Genomic DNA, 24,486 nt, shown 5'->3' with positions numbered 1-24,486 from the left:
GTACAGTTTTCATTAAAGGCTTAAATGCAAAACACTAGCATTAAGACTGCAAGATCAAATTCAAGTACTTCAAAGTCTGTAAATTCTAAAAATTAATGTTGGCAGTGCAAGCTCAACACACTGCAAACTGTACAGATTATGGCAGCGGTTCTTAAGCTCTACTCCTTGAAGCACTTACTGGTAGTCAATGAAAAACTGGCTTGTGACATGGTTCTTGCTCTCCCCTCATTTCCAGCTGCTCAATCTCATTAAAAGACAGATAAAAACACTGTAAATATGTTCCTACTATTATGCATGTAAGCAATTGTTGCAGTAGTTACATGGATGTCATAATTGTGAATGGAACATCTCTATTCCAATGTAGCCCACACTCTAAAAAGGTTTGGGAATGGAATCTTATAGTCGATATTCCTCTGTATTACTAATGTATTACGGTTTACATGTAAAAACAGAAGGAAAGATAAAACATTCTACATCAGAGCAATGTGGTAGAAACACAATGGCCAGAACAACTTTGACTCAAAACTGTAATCCTTTTTATTTGTTTTATTAATAGTAGGCTGTTTTGTCTTGCATTTAATTTCTTGAAGGGGCTGGGAGGCTGGTTGGGAAGGTAGGCTTAAAAGATCACAATAAGGCAAAAAGAATTTTGCTCAGTGTGTGTGGTTTAAAAAAAATCTTCTTCAGAGAATGACCAAATATGGAAAATGTCACTTCAAAAGGGCATTGTTCTAGAAGGTACCTGTGAATTGGGGTTCACTTATTTGCACCTTTAACCATACTAAATAGTACTATGCAGTGCACCCACTATAATACTTCAGTCAAGATTATGATTATTGCAATAATTCTGCAAATCAATACATTCTCTGGGAAGGGGACAATGGGATGTCCCATTAATAAATAGCTACCCTTACAATGTATTTTTAAAAAAATCCTATTTATGAAAGGAAAAACTGCTAGAACATGTTGTTTGTATAGCCTTTTATAAAAAAACAAGTGGGATAGTGCGGATGTTATAAATGGCAAGTATACACATAACCTAATCAGTAGTAGAAGGTTAATAAGCCACTGTTCTAAGCAACCTTAGAATCGTCCACCAGATCAATCTGTTGTTTGTTTAACAATTTAAATAACTAATCAGTTAAAATCTTTATAAACTCTTTATATAAAGTTCCATTTACAAAGTGTGACCACCATTTCATTATGAATTCTGCAATTGTCCTGGCCACAAGCAAAAACTATCTACAATGCAACTGCTAGTGGAAAATGTGAACTCAAATTTATCTATCTTTTATCTTGCAACGTGAGTGCCCTTAACAACCTCGGGAATCAATGGGAATTGAAGGCACTCAGCCCCTTCCCGGATTGGGCCTTGATTAATTATTTCCTTTAGTTTGAATAAGCTATTAGCTTTACAATAACTGTCTATTTTAAAGTTTATATTATTCAGACTCCCACTTGATGTGAGAGTATGTATGTAAGCACTTGTAAATTCCTTCCACTGACTTTTTGTTTAGACCATAACAAAACTGGTAATATTTTCAGTTGCCAATATGATTCCATTAGCCTGTGTGCCTATGTCTTTTGGGTTTTTCCCCCCAACAAAATTATACAGATTGCATTCCAATTGAAATATTTACTTAGTAAAAAAATATTTACTCAGACCTAATATAAGCAAGTGCAACTCAACTGATATTAATAGAATTATATCTGTTGCACTAGGTCTGAATCTATCCCAATGACACAGATTTAGGCAGTGTAGTGGGTTAACTGGTCATTTGACCTCTGTTTCTAGCTTTGACTTAGATCATTTAGCCTAGTTAATTCTCATTCAAAACAGCAATTAAGAATTTAAATGCACTGGAACAATTAGAATATTCAGTAGTCCCTGCTTCTATAGCCAATGCTATCAGTTCTTTGCTTCAACTAAAAATATTTTATCCCAATAATCTCTTATTTAGATCAATATCGAGAGTATGTATTGGTTTGAGTATCCTTACAATTCATCTTTGTCCACAGAGTCCATTTATTTAATAGAAAATACTTTTCATGTCTGTCAGCTCAAGTCCCTTTTAAAATTCTTTCACAGCCTTCACTACTTTCAATCAAATACACCTTCTCTCAGTTACATGAACAAACTTCATATAATTTGAAACACATTAAAAGAAGATTGCATATTCCGTCTTTACCTATTGCTGTCTCTGGCATTGCAAAAAGTGTCTTCTCAGTAGCCACGCGGAAGTGTCCATGGACCGACAGACCAACACCCTACAAAGAAAAATATTAAACTTTTAAACCCAGTTTCACACAGCTTCACTCAATTAAAGTATATTTCTTACCAAACAATATCACATTCAACTATTTTTATTAGTATAAATAACACTCAGCCTTGTAAATAGATTTTCAACACAGTATCTCAAAACAGTTTACACCACAAACATTAAGCAAGCATCATAACAAATTTGTGACTCAAAGTATTATTAGATGGTTAAGATGATTCTCAGAGGTTAAATGACTTGCCCAGCTTCACAGTGACACAGACAGAAACAGAAGCCAGAACTCTAGACTCTCAGGACTTGCCTAAATCTACACTTAATCCATGGCAAACAGGGTTGTAAATCTATCCCCATGCTAAAGTGCTGCACGGACCCTTCCACCATGTACTAAAAGTTCCTCAAGGTGCTCTGATCTACCCCGCTTTGAAAAGGAATAGATTAAAGATCACTAGGGAATTTTGAGCATGCGGCAGCAGGTTCCACATGGACGCTTAATACACGATGGGCTAGTGCGGGATAAATTCACACCTCAGCTTGCTGTGATGTAAGTGTCCATTTAGACAAGCCCTCAGTCCTGTTTTAAATCACTAAAATACATTTCCTTTATGAAAAACAATTTTAAAAAATTATTTGCAAAGGAAAAGTGTTAGCATCTCATTTGCTTCTTTACAGCAGGGGGAGAGGGGTGTGTGTTTAATCTCAGAAATTAGGAATGTCAAGTGTTTGTCTTTTCTTTTTGTTTTTTCATGGAGAATTAATTAGAAATTCAGATAACTAGAGGACTCAAATTTTCAGCATTTATCTGAACTGGTCAGCAGTGGAGTGTTGAATCCTTAGAGGTTTTTCTCCCAAGTGTTTTTAAGAAGTGTTAAGACCATAATCAGAGTTTTAAACAGTCTTAATGACAATCACTCCTTACAATTATAGATTTCACTTTCTTTGCTCATCTTATTGACATCAGAAGTACTTTCTAGGTATCCTTCAAGTTTTCCCATCTAGACAAAAGCCTAATTTTTAAAGTATTTTTTTTAAAAAGGCACAAGCCCATCTTTTCCTTTGTAGATCACTTTTAAATAATCCAACATTAAAATAAAATGACAGAAGAATCTGAAGAGCAATAAGTGAATAATTTAAGCATAGGTAAAAGGCTAAATTTACTAACCTGACAACCAGCCTGGTTTTTGTAGGGTTACTGACCTCACAAATGGGTTATTGCAATGCATTCTATAGGAGGTTACCCCTAAACACTTCTGAATCTCCCACTAGTGCAAAGTACTACCTGCATGCTTATTTAGGGAATTAAACATGTTATCCAAAAGTCTGCACCAACTCCCTCTGTGCTTTCGCATACAATTCACAGTGCTCTTTGTCTACACTGCAATTAAAAATCCGTGGCTGGCTCATGCCAGCTGACTCGAGCTCACAGGACTTGGATTGCTGGGCTGTTTAACTGCAATGTAGACTTCTGGGCTCAGACTGCAGCCCACCTCTAGGATTCCCCACTTCACAGGTGGATCTAGAGAGTCCTGGTTACCTAGACAGCTGCTTCTCTCCCTCTGCAGCATCAGAACAGCTGCAATTAGCTAGACTGCTGTGCTTGAACAGCCCCAATATTCAAGCATCTGGGACTGGAGGCAAAAATACTCAGTGGAATATCCTTTTCTCTGGCACTCAGGTCCTTCCCTGTGGGAGCAAGGAGTTTGACAACTTTCAAAACATAGGGTAATTTATTTGCTCAGATATTTCCCTGACAATGGGTCTTTGAGGGGAATCAAACTTATTTTGGGTAAGTCCACTAACTTGAACTTCAGCAATAAGTCCTGTGTCATCTTTATTTTGCACAAGGCCTCAGATTGGGGTTTTTTACAAACTGAAAATATTTCTTTCATGCATCTTAGTTCTGTCTTCTTTCAAGTTCTTGAACAATCATCAATTTATTTTTTTAAAACCTTTATATGCATCTCTAACAGGAAACAGATCACTAGAGCTTATATGAAATTGGTTGGAAAATGTCAGTTTTCATTCCGCTACCATGTGTTTGGTGTTCCCAAAACAAAATTTTTCTGGAATTTCTACTTTTCAAGAACTTTCAGGGGAAAAACTGTTTCTTTCAGCATTTCAACATCTGGTTTTGTTCTAAATCAAAAGTTTCTTGTAAACTTAATCACAAGTGTACTCAAGGACAGAAAGACAAATCAAACAACGTATGACTGGATACAAAGATAAGGGACTGTAAAGAGTACAGCTACAATCTGCAATATCAATAATACACAAATTACCTTAAAATACTTAAAGTACAAAATGACAAACTAGTGGACAACAGCCTGATTGTTGAATGAAGCATTCCTTAAAGGGTGACCATAAAACATTTTAACACATCTATGGCCACCTAACACTTCAGCTGGCTATGGTGTGTAGCACAATGTTATCAGAATTTCAAAGGATTAGGACTGCAATCCTCACATAGACCACTTGAGTTGAAGGTTCTCTTTCTTTTACTAGCACAGTGCCTGTGTCGTACAACTGAGCAGTTCCGATTCTGTCCTGAGAATGTGTGCATGCACACATCCTACCCAGCACAGTATTTAGCATTTGTATTGTATTTTAGGCTGTACCTAGATGGTTTTTACATTTTTACCCAGACACACTTTTAAAGTGTGAAATTTGGTTTCACCATCCTGCAGCAATGGAGCACTGGGCTAGGATCAGCAAGGCAGGAAATTTTTATTTTAAAATGCAAGTTTAGATTCTGCAGAAGCTGAAAGCATTCACCCAGGAAAACTTCCTCCTTATCATGGAGACAGTTTTTCCAAGGTTTGTTATGTTGTGATAGCCATGCATAAAAAGGTGAAGACAGTCAAGCAATCTAAAATAGATTTTGAGAACAAAAAAGGAACCCTGAGATAAGTCTAGTCAATCTATTACATTATTTGTCACTGCTGACTCCCTCTGATCAGCCGAGGTCAGAGAAGGAACTAGTATAACACGAATAAATGTAGCTTTTTGCACACATGGTCAATGGTACTGATGGGGCCTCCTCTCCCAAAAATCATCTTCCTACACCACAGCAGTACTGCATCCATCTTGTAAACTAAGGGACTTTTGTTTAACCCTTAAGTGTAGACAAATACAATATCAGTCTTACACCATCAAGGAACAAACCTTCCCAATTTCAAGAACTAATGCTTTCTCTACCTGATTTTATGAGCTTACTCTAACGGCCAGCACAGTAACTGAACTTTACAAATTGCATACAAGACTTCTTAAGAAATACCGTCTTGTACAAGGCCTCAATTGTTGTGTACTGAATGTCATTAATTTCCAGTGCCCGTTCTCCTCTCCCCCCAGTTACCCCCCTTCCCCAGCCACCCCATGATGGCTGTAGAGCCTTAGGTATCTAATGGGGAGAAATTGTATAAATGGTTATTTTTCTATAGAGAAAAAATAATACAAGCTACACTGTCCATCAAGGGTTACACTGTAGCCTTGCCTGAATTATATTAGTAAGTCTGAGAACCTGTAACATCCAAGAGAAGATGTTCATAAATTGGTGTTCAATTTATGAACAGAAAAGCAGTTAGGAATCCTAAGAATGGTGCTAACAATCAAAATGATAAAGATGCTGAATGATTATTCATCTTCACTATATTCTGTTCTGATTGTGCATAAAAAATGGCATTGAGTATCAAGTGGAATGGATTCCTTAACTTACTTAATACCCTTGTACATATTTAGTTTACAAGCATAAAATGTCTTTCACAACAAAACTGTAAAATACTCCTATCATCCATTTAGTAAACAATCAATCAAGATTATAGGGGATATTCAGATTGTGGCTGCATACTAGATAAAGTAGAAGGAAAAGGTTTTCAGGGATGGAGGGCTGTAGAAAGAGTGACTGCAGTAATGTAGCATGGCAAAGAGAAGCCTAATTCTAATAAATTCCTATTCACTGACAGCAGTGTGTTTTGAACTGGTCCAATAAATCCGACAGTATAACTATTAATATTCTTGGCACTGAGGGTGCCTTTCCAGTGGTTTTCCTCCAGCAATTAGAAAAATGTATTTTAATTAAATCAATGATGCCATTCCTATCTTGAAAAGCTAGGCTCAAAAGTAACTTAGTGATGAACAGACTAGACACACAGTAGTATAACCTTTAAATATAGATGCATTAAGAGTAACACAACAGTCTTTTCCAGATGACAGATTTTTCAGAGACGTTAGTGGTGAAAGCAAATGAATGGAATTAATCCAGAAAGCCTCACAATGCGGAGGTTTACAATTACATTAGACCCATAAGTCTGTCATTGGCATAAGAGCATTACCCAGGCTTCCAGACAATAGTGAGTCTTACTTTAAGATGCATCAAAACTAATCTTGTCCCCATTTCTGCATAAAATGCAAAACAATCATTAATAATGTTATGGACCAGCCCATAGAGCAATCCCAGTTTTATCTGCAGTTACTAAAAGACAAGATGGATTGGTTTGCAAGATCAATACTGCATGATAAAGTAAACTGAGCTAAGACTATCGTGCGCTGAATGACTCGAGACCATAAATTTACTCTATTCAAAGCTCAAAACTCTTGTTGAAACAATTCCCACTATTTTGGCAAGAGCTTAATATAAACTTTGACTTTAATGGGACACAAATTTTACATTAAAAAGGTACTACATGTAGATATGTTGCTGAGGAATAGCTGATCAAGTTAATATACACTAATTTCCAGTAATATTGAGGGTGGACTGATTTTTAAATCACTGATTTTAATCATGATTTAAATCAACAAGCAGGAAAACTTTATTTTTAATTGTGTTTAACATTTGTATTTTTAGTGACTTTTCCTCAAATTCATTCTCAGGGCTGGTAACCATTTAAAATATGCTGATTTGCAAGTATACATAGCCTTTACACTAAATTTGGCACCTTTTTGCTAACTAAGAGACGACACTATAGCTACATATTTAAAGAATTATATACCTTAACTTATTATTAAATGATTAACTTCTTGTGTCAAGCTCTGTTTGAATAGAAATTTAATTAAAAATGCACAAAACAGCATTTTAACTTTTTTATTAAATAAAACTACCTTAAATACAGTGGATACATAAGAAAATCTATCAAAACATGTTATGTGTATTTGATTTATTAAACAAAAGTATATTATCTGTAGTTAGTGAATTGAACTGCTTGTTTCTTGTCATCCTTAGAACTAGTGAATCTCATCCTCACACTTTGTTTTCCTCTTCTAGACTATGAATAAAAACTAAATGTCCTGCTTTTTCAACTCCCAATCAATGTCTTAAATTTGAATTAATTGGTCATTGAACTAAACAATGAAACTGAATCTAAACTGAAATAAGGAAAATATTCTCTCTGAACGTGCAGAAGATGTTACTGCTGTCAAAAGCTGGTTAGCACTTCAACAAACTACTTGCTAAGCAGCTTGAACCAGAATGTCCACCAGTTCGGTTGTTCGACTTTTTTTAAACTTGGCAGCACACATGTTTTAATAGATTAGAAGTAGTTTAGGCCTTCACGTAGGCTTTTAATTTTAAATAGGTTTATTTTTTTAAAATAGATTTTAAATTAATTACAGGTTTAAGTCAAATTTACATTTTAAAAAATCCAATTTTTTAAATCAATTTTTTTATCCATGCTGCTGCTGATCCACTTTTCAATTTTAAATGTTTTCTTTATGGAAACCCTGTTTCTAACTCCAAAAGACAGTTTTTTGTGCCATGCCCGATACTGGCACTTTTTTGGACACTGATGCTTTGTGCTCCAACTCATTGCCAAAAGCCATTCAAGCCAACATGTCTCATTTTATTATCTTACTGCTTCTTTGTATTGTTTTTAATCTATGGCAAAGATACAACTGAGCAAATTACCAGTATTTGAATCTCTACCTGATGAACTGTGAACCTGGTTTTTTGTGTATAGATTCTCTTCCAGTATACTCCCAGATACTTAAACAAATTTGGTCCTACTGAACCCATTGTTATCAAATAGATCCGACTGTGCTTAATTTATAACTATATAATGTATAATTTAATTGTAATCATGTATCCAATATAGTGCATGTATATTAATTTAACTTTAATCTAATTTAGAGCTGCAACTATATTTAATACATTTTAACTGAATTAGAAATCATTGATACAGTGAAGCTAGCTGGCAACACTTTGGCTGGCAATGATTATTTTGACAATTTGTCAATCTATTACCTAAAACATAAAAATAAAAGGTTAACATTTCATTATTCTATTAGAATTATTCTGCAATTTCTTATTTTTAGGAGAAAGAGTAAAATTTTTTTTTCTAGCTGCTTCTTCACGGTGGTATGTCACTTTCTAGCTTTCATCTTCACCAAGCCTACACAGCTTCATGGCATCAGCAGTCAGATATTTCTTTCTCAAAGATTCTTTCAAGACACTGGGGGAACAGAAGCTTTGAGACTTCCAATGTCACAGAAAGTAGCGCATGTATGATATGAAAGAACTTAGAGCTGGTCTGAAAATGTTGTTGTTTTATTCACTAGCTGTTTAGGTGACACTAAATTCACCCATTCTTTTTTCTCTATGCTTACACAACATCACATGGAGTGTTAAGGAAAACACAAACGAGAGGAAAACACAGTAGATGAAATTTTATATTTAGAGCCCTGTGTGGATACAAAACTTATATTTGTATCCAATCCATGGATATCAAGGGGATTTAGCAGGGCTCTATTTATATCTTTCTCCAGCAGTTTTAGGGCATAGTCAGGATATTGACAATATAAAGGATCAACATTAGGGCAAATCTCTTCTTCATATCTATTCAGCTAAAGTTTTTTTGCTATGTATTAAATGAAGCATTTGTGGAAGCATTAAAATAATTGTCTGTTTAACAATGTTAATGAAACAGTACATGAGTAGTGCTCTACTGATTTCTGATTCAGAAAGTTTGGATTAATTCAGTTTATATGGCTTTCTGCAGCATCTGATGCCATGGAGGGTCCAGTAAACCCCAGCAAATCAGTTTTCTCCAAACTGCTTCCTAGTGGTGAGGGAGAAACCGTTTAGAAGTCTATGAGCTGGCAGCTGTGCAGCCATTTAAACCCAGAGAAATACCAAGGATCAGGAGGAAAAAGTAATCCCAAATCCCATGGGTGGTCAGCTCCATCATTGTGATCCTCTGAGCCCACCCTAGCACCTAGCATTCAGACTCCAGCAGGTACCATGTCTGCACATCTTGCCACCTCAACACCTCTGAAGCAAATGCAGGCAGAGAGCAAGAGGCCCCAATGCAGCAAGCTACAGCAACATGTATTTAACTTTAAGCTTGTGAGCCATCCCATTAAAGTTAAAGGAACTACGCAGATGCTTAAAGTTAGACATGTGACTAGGTATCTTGCTGAACCAGGAATTAATTGAGGGTTGTTTATTTTTTAAAGGGGAAAAAGTAGACAGAGGAGTCAGCTAAGCAAGAAACACTGAGAATAAGAATGAGGGAATAATGCTGGGAACAAGAGAAATCAAGATGCAGGAGTGGATGGGGATCACAGGGACACAAAGGCATCAGGCAAGCAGGGGAGTTCTCTTCAAATGGTATCACTTTCCTCCTTAAAAACTGGTGAGATCTTGAGCTAAAAGGCAAGTGGAGGGGGAGAGAGCCTGAGTAATGAAAGATAGAGATCAGTCATCAGGGGTTTGGGCATAAATTCAATTAGAGAGAAAGAGGCATAGCTGTTTAGCAAGGAAGACTGTGAAATTAAGGAAAGGAGGAACAAATGTATAAAAGAGGAAGTCTGCATGATCTCTGGACTGTCTCCAATGGTGCTCAACAGTGCAGGAATACTGCAGCTTCAACTGAGAAGCAAAATACTAACTTTTCAGTACACCAAAGCCTAGACTTCTTTTTAGCTTAAAATCTATAGCATGAGATTTGCACTCCAGTCACAAAGCAGACACTGACTTGCTGTTACTGTGGACTCTTTGTGTATCAATACCACCAGGAGTAAAATGGAAATAATTCTCACACTTTAGAATCCTAATATTTAAAGTATTGCATCATGTTAAAAATAAACAGGTATTTGTATTGGAGAAATAAGGTAGGACCAACTTTTATAGAACTAACTTCTATTGGTGTGTGTGTGTGTGTGTGTGTGTGTGTGTGTGTGTGTGTGTGTGTGTGAGAGAGAGAGAGAGAGAGAGAGAGAGGCTTTTTTTCAGCGTTCTTTTTCAGGTCACTTTATTTGTATTACAAATGTTGAAGAAAGCTGTGTTTCTTGTCTAGGTGGAAAATGGTGCTAACCATTCTTTCGTATTGTGCACTAGTGAAGTCAGTCATTTTGTTTTTAATCCAGCACACTGGTATGTTTGTACCATGTAGTAATGAGGTCATATTTTTTTAATAAAGCGAGTTATCATGAGGTCTTCACTGAAAGTATTGCATATGTTAGCATAAATTCTAGAACACTCAATAGCTATAAAAAATAGATCAAGAGCTGCTGATATTATAGTCAGAGATTAGCTACAAAATGAACTGCACCATTTGTCTCTAGGATCCTGTGCAGGAGCTTAGCAGTCACGCCAACATGCCAGATGGTAAATATACTGAAAGATCAGCAAACTGTGAATCCTTTTTTAGTCTTGCTTCTACATTGCTTTCAATATTCTACATTACTTTTTCTACTCAGTACACAAATTGATCTTACATAGACTTATGACTCAGTATAGGAGATATGTATCTGCAAACTATTCTGTATATTTCACAATAATAAACACCTTCAGTTTTGAATGCATGAATGCAAATGATTAAGTCAGTCTCCTATTTTTTATGTGCTTGCATGTTTGTGGAGGGAAAAATGCAGGGGTCTGAAAGCAGCTTATCTAGCTTTAGGATGGCAATAACTTTTGTCTTATGGCAGATTTTCAGAGCAGATATGTGCCATTCCCCAGGGGTCGTCAGGGATGCGATACACCTCACCACTACCTGCCCTTAGCATGAAGCAGTCTCATCTTTGCCTGCTGTGGCTCAGGGTAGTGACAGGGTAGTGATAGGCACACACCAATCCCTGAGATTTCGAGTGCTCCCTGAAGTACCTAGCTCCTGTCACTAGACACATTGAAGTTACCAGGTAAGCTGTCCCCAAAGGAACAGTGTACACATGGCTTGACTGGTACAACTCAGGATCAGGGCCTCTAACATCACAGCATTGAAATACACTTATAGGGAAATAAACATAGGATTATTATCAAAGTTTAAAGATTTGAGAGAGAGTAAGGATAAGTGGAAACAAACAGTTAAATATTTAAAACAAAACTTGAAACACCTGAAGACTGATTTGCAGAAGAGCTGAACATTCACAGCTGCAAGAGTGGTTAATGAGAATCATGCTCTGAACAAATAAAGTGATAAAATGCAGGCCAGTGGCATCTCAAATTGAACACCCAAAATTAGTGGATTTTTTTAATGTCTGTTTTTCAGCTCCCTGTCTGCAAAAGGGGAATAATACCAACATGCCCCGCCCTCAGAGTGGTGTTGTGAAAATAAATGTAAGTTTGTGAAGGACTCTGATACTATAGCAATAAAATCCACAAAAAAGTTCATGAGGAAATTAATAATTTTTGTATTCAGAGTAGTGTGCAGTAAATAAGGCCTGGGGCCATACACTGAACTAAGAGGAGAAAATGAAATATTGAATAGCTGCTCATTCAGTGAGCATCCATCCTGTGCACTTAAAGCACGAGGTCTTGTGGAAAAAAACAGTATGTGATGAAATTAAAGGCCATATCATAATGCATCCACACAAGGGATCTAAACTAAGGTTGCAAAGGCAATATTAATTTCTAAATGCTTGACTTTGCAGCCTTAATTAAAAGAATATTTTTGTATGTTACATGTCTATCTATACACACACTATATAAACAGATGTGAAGATGATGATATATTGCAAAAATATAGTGGTCAGGTGTCATCACAATACTGAGATAGGTATAGGTGCTTCACTCATGATTTTCCCATGGGCAACTTTTGTGATGGCCCTCAAATACATAGATTCCTAATTTAAAAATGTGTTACATACGAACTAGATTTCCAGCCTCCTGCTTCTACTGATTGCCTATAAACACATCACTACCCAAGTGACAGGTAAGTAGCCAATCATCCTTAACCCTCTCCTCTTTACTTCCCTCCTTTACTCTACAATCTTTTCACCTAAACTTGTTTGCATACTACAATCCCATCACTTAAAGGGATTTACAATTCTTTAGTCTTTGTTTTTAAATAAAAGAAAAAGCACCCAACCTTTATTCAGATTTTTTTAAACATAAAACAATCAGGTAAGTTGCACATATGTAAGGTAAATCATTAGTCTGCAGACACAAAGCAGATGGACAATCTGAATATAATGCAAGGTTGTTTTCTCAAAACAGAAGAGCCCTCTAGTCTGGGAGACACTGTTGGGTTAACCACACCCATGCCATGCCACAGAAATAGCTATTGGATAGAATTCTCCACTCCTGTCATAGAAGCCTAGAAACTGCATCACAGGAACCAGGCCTGCTGCTTCTGTGCCACAGTGTTGTCAGTGAACAGTTTATGGATGGAGGTGAATTTAGGTTGCGGACCCTGGGGTTTTGGTGGCAGTCCTTCCTCTTTTGTCTGTCCAGTTTTTTCTCTATATATATCCTTCCTTCCCCATCAGCCATCCAACCCAAACTGTGGCCCAAAGAGTTAGTGATGGAGCTAAACGCTGCAGCATGGGTACAGGCAATGTTTCACCTCAAACGCTGAGGGACGTGTCCATCCCTCCCACTGGATATCCTTACTGACCAGGGAAGGTGAGCCCATCAAGAAATAAATCATTCATTTGTACAAAGACAAAAGAGCAGATAATTCAAACTAACCCCTTTTGGATGATTGTTTTTTGTAAACACCTGTTAGAGGAAAAATAAGCAAAACATTTGACTTATCCTTTGATGTCAAAACACATAAGCACCTGCTGGGAGCAGCAGGGTCAGTTTCACAAAGAGTGACATCCACACAGTGTTGGATAAATAGTAAAGGAACATCACAATAAATGCAGCTACCACTCAAATTAAAGTTCCTTTGCATAATGAAATTCTATTTGCTACATATTACTTTGGTATTTCATACTTTTAAGTGATTGTATTTCATGCCTATGAATGATTTCAGAGCAATATACTTTCCTAGTAAAATGACCACTAGCTAACAGGAATTTTGCTGTGTCTAGTAAACACAATATAACAATTGCTGATCAAATTCTGCTAAATGTAAGTTTGTAACTGTACTGATAACATTTTCATGCTAGTTATGATACATCAACCACTATTGCTCAATCCCACCTCACAGTCAACCACTGACTCTTCAGCCACTATTTTCTGTAATTTGTACATTGCTAGTGTTACACTGACTACAGAAACAAAGGCAAATAATTTCTACATAGTACAATGTGTTCTTAAACTTGCACTGCACATACAGGACACTCAGTTCTCTTGTGACAATGAGTCTGCAGTAGAAAATGGTTATTTAGCACAGAATCAAATGTCTAAAAGGCATATTGAGAAAATAACTTACTACTGGAACATCACAAGTTGAAATGTGACTCTATAAAACAAATTGAGAAGCACAGAAAAGTGTAGAAAATTGTAAGGCTAAATAGAAAAATAAAGCTTATAGAGAAGTTTATTTTTTGCTTTTTTTTTTTTTTTTTTTTTTTTTGTCATTTCCATTACAGAACCTTTAAGGAGCTTTACGCATTAAAGGAAGTTTTGGTACACTAATCTGTACAAATTCTGACTCTTCCTTGCATGTTTTGACCTTGATGATCACATTCAGTTCTGAATTCTAGTAGTACTGCTACTGTCAAGGTTCTGTCAGTTCTAAACACCAATTTTAAAGTTGCTTATGAAATTTGCCATTTGAAACTGATTTTCTATTTCTGAATGAGAAGCACACTGGCCTAAAATATGTTCTCTCTCTCAGAAAAGGAAAATTGTATAACTTAACATACTACACACACGTTAAGACTTAAATTTGTGGAGTCAAGCATTCAAAAGTTAGGAAACATGCAACCTTAAGCCTGCCTCTCTTCTGAATATGCGTTATGACAGTCTTCAATCAAATAATTCTGGACTATTTTTTCCACAGGACCCCTTGCCTCATTCAGTACTCAGAATGTATGGCACTCACTTAGTGAGCAGCTATTCAATATTTTCTCCTGCCTTCCTCCCAACAATCCTGCTTTAGTCCTGCTGTCTGGGCACTAACAGGGAGGTTACTGAGAGCACAGGAGAGACAGGCTCCCTGCTCTCAGTTCTAGTATCCAGACCATCTGAGCATAGAGCAGCCACTACAGGCCTACCTGCAAATTTAATTCATTATCATTTACCTCTGTTACAGAAATATTTGTTTTATATATAACTCCATACTGAAAATTTTAACTTTAGTATCACAAAGGAAGGACTCTCTTTTTTTTGGTTATTGCAGTTCTACACTATGGAACTCGCTTCCAAGCTGTAACAGAAACGCAGAGATTCCGTATTAAGGCTCATCTGGAATTTTTTTTCTATTAGCATTTTGTACATATTCCTCTCTCACTATGGGCCTTTTCAAAAAACAAAGTACCAATATTTACTCTATTCAAAGAGAGTGGCAAGACAGAGAAAATGTAGAGTTCACTTTGTCTCAAATTTCTTGATGTTACGCTTCAAGTTTTGACAAACTGACTTAATTATTATTTTGATAAAATTGTCAATTCTGAATGATTGAGATCTTAAAGGTGGTCTGGAGTTATGCATAATGTAAGTAATTTATGGTAAAATTTCAAGTGAGAACATTGCTGGATTACATCATTTTTGATGGATATAGATAATCCATGGACTAGATCTTTCTTACTGTCTGATTGCCTTAGAAGACACACATTTTTAGCCATTCACATATAGAACCGGTCCCTAGTCCGACAGAGAAATATGAGTATCAGTTACATATAGATGACTTATTGTATAGGGAGAGAATGATATTCCTCATTTTAAAATTTTTAAAACGAGGAATATCAGATGCCAACAACGTTCATAGCTTCAAGTGCCACAGAACAATTACAATCCGGAGATATCTGGAGTAAAAGTATAATTAATGGCAAGAATCAGCCATGTTCTTTTTTATATTTTATTCAAAATGTCATGAGCACTGCTGGTTTGTTAATATTAAAAGCCTTCTTCCAGATGAAATCTTTGGTTTAATATATAAATATATCTTTATTAAATTGAAGACTTGAGCTGGAAAAAGGCTTTTAAAATAGCACATAAATATAAAATGTGTGTATGTATATTATGTTTTCTGTCCAATGTGGCAACTATAAGATATGATGGTTCCACATTTGACATGAGGCAAGAGAATTTTTTTTGGTTGGAGTCTGATATCTGTGGACTGGGACAACATGCTAACAAAATTTCTTCTAGTTTCCTGACTTTGATTGATAATGCCAGTCAATCAGTTGCCTCAAATTCTCTGTTTAAATCAATCAGTTAAATGCACAATAGGACTGATATTTTGGGCGTGGCACTGGCAAATCTCAAGGCTTCGGGGATTCTTTTTGATAAGCATTAGAAAAATGTTACAACTTGTTTGTATATGTATTTTTATATATAAATAAAATAATGCATATATATGCCCCCAAACAAAGCAAAGTAAGCAGTAATTTTGACACTTTTTTTCTAAACTTTGATTTCATCTCTCTAAATGGTTTCATAAGAGATTTTCCTTCATTTTGCACCCAAACTGGCCTTAATGCCACACATTTCTTCTCACTTCTATTGTAACTTTCAGTCAGAAATACAGACTTATGAAAATGAAGTTAGAGAAAATATGATTTATGCAAAAAGTATTTCAAACTTGTAGTACAAACTGTATGGCTGGTTTTTGGGTGTTTGTCCCACATTTGAATTGACTACTTTTTTCTTTTCCTCTTTTCTTTCACAGAGGACTTCCAATGATTGCCAACTCCTGTTTGGTATGAAATGCAAAAACTTTGTTTGCGAGAGATACCCACCACTGAACAGCAAGGTACCTGACAATAGGTATAAATACTGGACATTGTTTTCATCTAAAATATTGTTGTTTTTCTAATTGTTTTTTCCTCTGAACAGTTTTCTGCTTTATAAAGTAGAAAATAAAAATAGTCTGACACTTAGCTAAATGAATGACAAATTTGGCATGTCAGATATTATCCCACTTCAGCTCAAGAGCTCTGCTATGGATAAAAATTACTAAACTCTTAACTAGATCCACATGAGACTCAGAGCATTCCATTTACAGCTGGTTATTAAGATTATTTCAGGAAAAATATGCAAAGCACTGCTTTGTAGACTTGTTTTTCATTTATGAAAACCCTTCTGTATATGATGACAGAAAAGTAAAAATGAGTCTGGCATGAAAGTTGGAAAGAATACTTGAATATATTTTAATTGAAATTTTAATGTGAAAATTTTGACAACTCTCTATTGCTTACAAAGAGAACCCCAAAACAGTTTAGAAGTATTCAACATATTGCTAAAAAGGCGGAGTATACTTATTTTGTCATTCTTCCCAAAAATCAATCCATTCTGAACTATTAACTATGTAAAAAGGTCTTTGCTTGTTTTAATAACAGAATAATTCTTGAGCATAGCTTATCATATGAACTGTGACTGAGCTAGTGTCTGCTAGTATGATCTATGTATTAGAAAGATATCTGATTTATAAAGAAAATGGGAAGAATGACTCCTGCACCAAAATAGCCTATTGAAAGCCAGAAGGGCTGCTGACATTTTAAAACTGGTTAACTCATTATTAAGAAAGAGTGCTGTTCTTTTTCTATCACAATTCAATTCTATCTAAGGCCATAGTCCAGCTTGAGTATTTACATTTCAAAAAATAGTACACAAGTCATTTCATGAGCAAATAAATGAAAACACTTATATAAACCCAATGAGTCAATTAAGCCAAACTTAGTTAACTGGGTGTTTTTCAAATTCACAAGAAGTGCTCTGATGATGTCTCAAGATCTTTGTCTATCTCAAAGGAAAAAAAATAGAGAGCGTGACAAATGAATTTATTCAATATTACTCAACTTCTTTGACTTGTGAACAAAGCAGCCAAGAAAAAACCTAAATCATGCAGTCTAGTATTGCTAACCCAAAACATTCAAGAGTCATGAGTTGGATCCCCAAAATTATAAATTTCTTTTAAAAAAAAATTTGGGTTCTTTTATTTGTCTGTTGGTATTTGAATTGGTAGACTACTTCCAGGTCTCATCTGCCAGGTGTTCTCTGCAACCATGAGGACAATAATTTTTTTTAATGAAAGTTGAGTCTCATAAAATAACTTGACTTCAGGAGCTGGGACTTTAAGAAAAAGACTTAATATTATGGGAGTTGGCAAAACTGGAAATCTGACATAAGCAGACGAAATCTCAAGCAACACACATTATGACAATGTGGCTTTACAGTGAATACTGTAATAAGCAATGTATACACTTTAGAATTCTATTTGCCATGGATGACATATCTACCTACTATAACACATTAAAAAATACTAGTAGTCAGTTTAAGGAAAATACAAATATTCTGGAACAATGACACACTTTGCCCCTTATGACTATAGTAGTATTTTCTAAAAAAACTGTATTATAGGAATGTATGGAAGTGATACCCAACAGAAAAAATAGACACAGACAGCACAGAAATCAACTTAACCTGGAATCAAAATGTATTTTGGGGATCTGTACATCTTAAATTCACCCTATTGTTAACAAAAAAATTGCTATCTGTATTACATCTTGTACATATTGTATCTGGTGTTCTTTCTGTACACAACACTTGCCCATTCGTCTACCACGTTCCTTTAAAATAAAACTGCTGGATTTTGCCTGGGAAGAAGTCAAAAACTGAAATCATCATTTCAGTAGCTGTCATATTATCACAAACCAAACTAATTTTCTACATGACCAATGTGTGCCTTGCACCCAGAACTTGTCCCACTGATTTTTCAATGTAAGGTTTCTTGTCAAACTCATTCCAGTTTTGTATGTCTTTTCATTTTATTGCTATAAGCCACACTTCTGTCAGCTGAGCAGATTATTCTGAAGGCCTTACACATAAGGAAGATATTAAAAACAAGCAACGTTGTGTGGCACAAACAAATTATAATTCTAGAAGAGTACACACAGTCAGCTTCAGAAAATTAATAAACTCTACAGCCCCACCTACTGACTAATTTCAAGTTCTTACAGAAAAACACATCTATTAAAAATATTGATAGCAATTCAAGATTTATAGATAGTTGTCATTCATTGTGTACCCAGTTCCAAATTAAATTGCACACAATAAAAATATACCTATACATTAATACTAAAATTTTCCTTGCCCTTTCCATTGTCAACTGCTTATACATGTCAGAAACAGGAAAGTGATTAAAATTAGACAAACACCTGATTCTGAAGAAAAACCAATTAAGAGTCAGACTTGGCACTCTTTTTACATGTGCAGTGCTGTAAAAGAGTACCTGAATGCATCTTCAAACATTCATATTTCTACATTCTGCAGCTTCAAAGAAACCAAAACCCATTTACTCAATTTTTTTTGTATTCATAAGCGGTCTAAAATGAATAGAAATATAAATCACAGTATGCAAAAGAAATGTTCTCAGAGTATATAATTTTTATTTACAATGCTAAAATTTCAGTGAATTTACAGTATAAACACCAAAAATAAAACTCATAAAATAAACCAATTATTTAAACTCCTTTCCAACTTTCCTTACCAGATGGACCAAAATTTTTTCCAACTACTTTTTTATGCTTCTTCAAAAGCCCAAGATCAAATTTTTTCATGCTTAGATGCCTAAAGTTAAGTTCCTACATCCATCTTTGGACGGCTAAGTACGCAGTCTATATTTCATAAGTTGCCATCACTTTTAGCACCTATTGACGTCCAGGGACTGGAAGTCATAGCCTAAAGAACAGACAGACTTTGTAGCATAAGTGAAAGGTCAGACTCTGGCTTGTTCAGACTTAGGGTGGAGAGACATAGGATGTGGAAGAATATCCTAGATTTAAGTGCCTCAAATACAAAACCAAATGTATGGCAGCATAAAATAAAATAAATTTACTATCAAAATAAACGGGCTACTTTGCTAATTGTATAAATTTCCATAGTGAATTCATTAAAAGCATTTTTAATCATAAATTAAACATGCAGAATTTCTAGTCTATTGCACCAAATAGCTACAAAATCCAGAGATATGGTCATAATGTTCACGTTCAGTTTGCCACAGAGTACACAGGCCTATAGCTAAGATAAAAGGTGTTTACTGACTAGACTCAAGCCTTCAATATTAAGATGAAGTACATAAAAACAGTTTACCCAAGGTATTTTGGCTGTAGCAAAAGACTAACCAACAATACTGGGCCATATTCTGTCATTAATCTGCATATTAAACTGCCCTTGACATCAACAGGAGTTCCAAACACCCGCCAGTGACCATGTATGTCCCTTTCTAACTACATGATACTTTATACTGTAATCTAACTATGCTAAATAGATTTACTTTATAGGTCAGCATACTGTGCAACTTATCTGTAAAATACAGTTTGCAAGTGTGTTAAGACAGTTACATGGCATAAAAATTCTTAAAGTTTTCATATAACTTTAAAAGTGGAGGTAATAGCTGTTTACGGAATCATATTTATGTGTTTTGGTTAATGTGGACACTAGAAAATACCTGTATATTAATCTTTTCCTCAGTATGTTTACATAACTGTCTAAAAAGGCAAAAATTTACAGTATGAAAAATTGCCTAACTCCTACTGACATTCCAGTGCACTAAAAATGACTTTTTTTGCCAATGACTAAAATAAGAAGGGGCTAATGACTTTGCCCAACTCGAAACTTGATTTTCACAAGTGCTGAGCACATGCCTTCTGAAAATGAGGTCCCTTTCAAAGGCATGTTATTGTTGACAGCCTACAACGGAAGCACCCAAAATTACTAGTAACTTCCCAAAATTTAAGCAAGGATTTTCAGTTATTTGGTTCTAATGAGGTTTTTGTACTTCCAAAACCAGTTTCTGAACTCAAACTATAGCTTTCTTACAACTCCTTCCAACCCCTCTCTGCCTGATCAAACTAACCTGCACCCAAATTGCTTTTGAATTCAGTTTGTTCTGCACATAAGACAATTGCAGGATTAAGCCCAAACTCCTGCTACTTAAAGAGCATGAAACATGCCAAAACTGACATTGTCAACATGACCAACAAACAAGTAGTGAGTACATTATAAAAGCAAGTGAACCAAATTAAGAAATTTGAGTTGGGCGTGTGACAGAATGTCAGCCTTATTTCATACATTGCTTATCTGGATATTAGTGCGGGAAAGAAAAAGGTGCTCCCTAAAGAAAGGAAACTAAGTTGGAAAGTAAATTTTGGAGCTTGTTCATGACTGTGCTGAGGTAATCAGGGTGAAGAACTCTGTAAATCCTGAGCTACGATGTCCCTATCTTGCTCTAATTCACTAAGAACTACTATTCAAATAACTGGAAATCCAAGCTTCGCAAAGTTGCAGAATCAAGGTTGTAACAGAATTTTTCCACAGACCTCTAACTGTGGGGAGGGTAAAATATTGGCAGAGCTCCCTCTCTTCCCTCAACCTTCTGCTATGCCTCAAAATTGTGGACATTTGTTACAATTTTGCTATTTCCACAAAAGAATTACATTGTAAACTCTTCAAACAGGAACCATGTTTTGCTCTGAAAAGCACCTACCTACCTTTCTTTTGGCTGCTGTTTAAACAAAGTTATAACAACATAAAGTTTATCATCTAACACTGTTTGAAAAAAACACTATGTTACCACACTTACTGATGCAAGGCAAAAATGTACATCTGAATTGCATTTCTTCACTATCATATTCTCAGTCATCATTTACTGTGTAAAGCAAAATAGGCACAAAGTTTTCCCAATTTACAAGGCCATTTGCTTCTCTGCCCTATAAGGCAAAACAAATGCACTGAGCACAATTCTGCTCCATTTTTACTAGAAGACCACCACTACTAAGCAATAGTTTTTCTTAAGTCTCATCAGTGGTTCCTTAAGCCAGGCTTCCCTGAGTAGCATTGCAAATGCTCTACACAAAGAACATTATCCCATATAATATGCCTTGTTTAGCAATGTTTCATGGTTATAAAGGTTCAATCACTATCAATATCTAACTTTTAAATCAATTTTAAACTGATCTGAAGCATGACGACAGGGGTTAACATCTAAATAAGCAACAAACAAAAAAATCTAGAGAAACCTACAGAACAGTTTTAGAGTTTGAGATTAATTTCAGTAGCCAATATTGAGGATTTACAAGTTATTTTCATTTCTCAATAACCGGTATTAGAGGACTCATGGGAGCGGGGGGGAGTTCCCGGCTATCTAAGACTGTGACTCATTTATAATTTAATTTTAAATGGTATTTTGCTGGCAAAGATGTGATATAATGCATATTACTTTAAGACATTCTAGCGATATGAAATTTAAGAAAAAGTAGTCTGATTACAACTGTTTACTCAAGATCTATGCAAAAAGATATATTAGGCTAACATCCAAAAAACTTATTTAAACCTGTCCATAATATCCTGTTATACCTTTTCTAACAAAAGTAGAGGTAAGTAATCAGTAATGTGCTGGTAAAAGGTTCAAACTGTGGTCTCACGCTGCTACACTTAAGTGGAAATGTACTATTCACATGGTCTGTTTTCATTCTCTTCAACCCAACAATATTTTATCTTGACAGATGTTTGCTGCTTCTCTGATCTGTTTTTGGTCTGGTAAATGTTGTCAACAGCAACTCTAAAGACAGATGGTTTTAAAAATACCTAAAAAAACATCTGCAGGACTGATTCAATAAGCAGGGAAAAGAAGATTCAATCATCTAATGTTCCATGATGTACACTAGAGACTTGAAATACCTTAAACATTAGGTTCTTGAAATTAGCAACAATTTATGATAAATATGTTTTGGTCAGAATTAAGTACCTAGTTAAACCAATTATTGTATCATAAGCTTCATCTTAATTTTTTTTGTTAACAGTACAAACAACATTTCAAAAGTTACAGCAATTATAGGCCATTGTTTTTGTAAATGGCGTGTATCTTAAGCAAAATCATAGCGTTCATTAAACTAGTAAAAATCTGCAAAATTCCATACTCATTACTGCTCAGATAAGCATTCAAAGTGAGCAGGAGCGCCAACCTACTTTTGAGTTGAAGAAAGTTTGTATCTTTGTGGCAAGAACTAAATGATACTAAAATGAATAAGATACAATTTAAAATGAAGAAACAGTACCACTAATTAGCTAATAGGTCTTGCTTTGCAGGGCTATCTGGCTATTTTAAGATCTTGTATTAACCCTGGAGCTCTGCTTCCCTACAGCATCTGACAGGTTGCCTGTGCACATTACATATGCTAGAATATAAAAAATAGTTGACCTGTCAGTAAAAAAAAAAAAAAAAAAAATCCCACACACCCAAAATGAGAACAACGAAGTATGAGGTGCTGATTCTAGGCAGTGCTTAATATATTAAACTTCCCTATGGGGTTTTAGCTCAAGTTTTAAAAGTTTCACTGAACTTATGTCTTTGCACCCCAACCACTCAATGTGAAGCGTAAAGGAAAGGCAAACGCTGATAGCTATCAAACAGTAGATGGAATATATACCATATTGAACAGGGACCTGCACCTGCAAACTCCTACACAAGCAATCTCTCCATACAAGTAATCTCACTCCATCAATGGGACTACTTACTGCAGCAGCCAGACGTGACATAAGCAATTTGACATGGATGAGGCTTCATTTTTGGGAGACAGGATTATACCAAAGTAAAACAGCCTTAAGTGATATGGAGCCAAAAAACTTGCCCCTTTATCACCACAGATAAGGTAAAAATTTGATACAGAGGTAGCACCAGGTGGTGCAGAATAAAAAAATTAACAAGGGTCCAATACCATGAAGTTAAAGGTAAAACCACTGCAACCCATATAGTGTGGAACAAATTTGTTTTTTCTCCTCAAATACTATTGCAAGACAATGCAATATCTAGGAAGACCCAGGCTTGTACTGCTGTTTGACCTAGGAGACTCTTACATATGCAGGTGTAATGTCTTGTTTTCAGGATGTGGGTTCACTCTGGTGGAACAGACTCCAAATTGCACAGTACGGTTGAGACGCTGGAACAGTGGTAAAGTGAAAACTGCCTATGTTGATATCAAGAGTTGTGTGGTGGCTAAAAAGCACCACTTTTTGTATGGACCCAGGGAATGTTATTTTAATTGGTCTATGTTCTGTTTCACTCCTAAATTTCCTATGCTGATAAATAAAAATACATGTATTTTGTACAAGTTTTTTATAATGTATTAAAAGCAAAATTAAAATTACAAAAACAAATGCTTTAAAGGCAAAGCAAGTTTATAATATAAAAATACAACCGGATGGGCTATACCAAAGAAAGTGAGCTTTCACCCCGGATTCATATTTTAAGCCTAGTATTAATGATGATTCAAATAATTGCAAGTTTTGTGGTTTTGGGAATGTATTGCTGGGTAGTAAATTTTAAAAGGAAACCACAAAAAAAAAAAACCCAAATACAAACAAATGCCGATTCTTTTTTTTTTTTTTTTTTTTTTTTTTTTTTTAAAAGAGCAGCGGAATGTGAAGGCCTGGTTTGACATGAATAACTGGACAGGCGTGAGGCCGTGTGTCTTGGAGGACAGAATTAGGGTGGTAAATGGATCAGCAGGCTCACAACAGAATCTCTGTACTAACTGAAATAAGGGGGGACACGCAGGGAACCATTTACAGTGGACAAGATAACAATGGACCCATATGGAAAAAATAAGTTCTACATATCACTATACTTCAGTAGAAAGATATTTACCATACTTTAACAGTAATCACTTGAACTTTCTGACCTACAATCTAAACAGACAAAACAAAAGATGTAGGAGGAAGCTGGGGAACGGAGGCAACGTACAAGTAAAGTGATCAAGGCAATAGCTGTGACCAGTCTTCAACCCATTTTATTCTGTCTAATCAACTTAGATCATAAACTTGTCAAAGCCAGACTGCTTAACACTGATCACCAAGAGGGCCCTAATCCAGATTCGGGGCTTTGGA

The 24,486-nt window shown here is 35.5% G+C and overlaps 1 protein-coding gene across 1 annotated transcript in view; it reads right to left on the bottom strand.

Moving 5' to 3' along the window:
• Positions 1-24,486, bottom strand: part of HIBCH (3-hydroxyisobutyryl-CoA hydrolase) — a 69,624-nt gene that overhangs the window by 29,385 nt on the left and 15,753 nt on the right. Inside the window, exon 7 of the mRNA XM_067549019.1 lies at positions 2,190-2,268. Within this exon, the coding sequence (XP_067405120.1) occupies positions 2,190-2,268 (79 nt within the window). The remainder of the gene's footprint in view (positions 1-2,189; positions 2,269-24,486) is intronic.

This window comes from Emydura macquarii, unplaced genomic scaffold (genome assembly GCF_026122565.2).
Source record: "Emydura macquarii macquarii isolate MOO-44397 ecotype Brisbane River unplaced genomic scaffold, CSIRO-AGI_Emac_v2 contig_1253, whole genome shotgun sequence".
Lineage (NCBI taxonomy): Eukaryota > Metazoa > Chordata > Testudines > Chelidae > Emydura > Emydura macquarii.
Note: the sequence above shows the minus strand (reverse complement) of the source record. Positions and strands in the feature narration are given on the sequence as shown.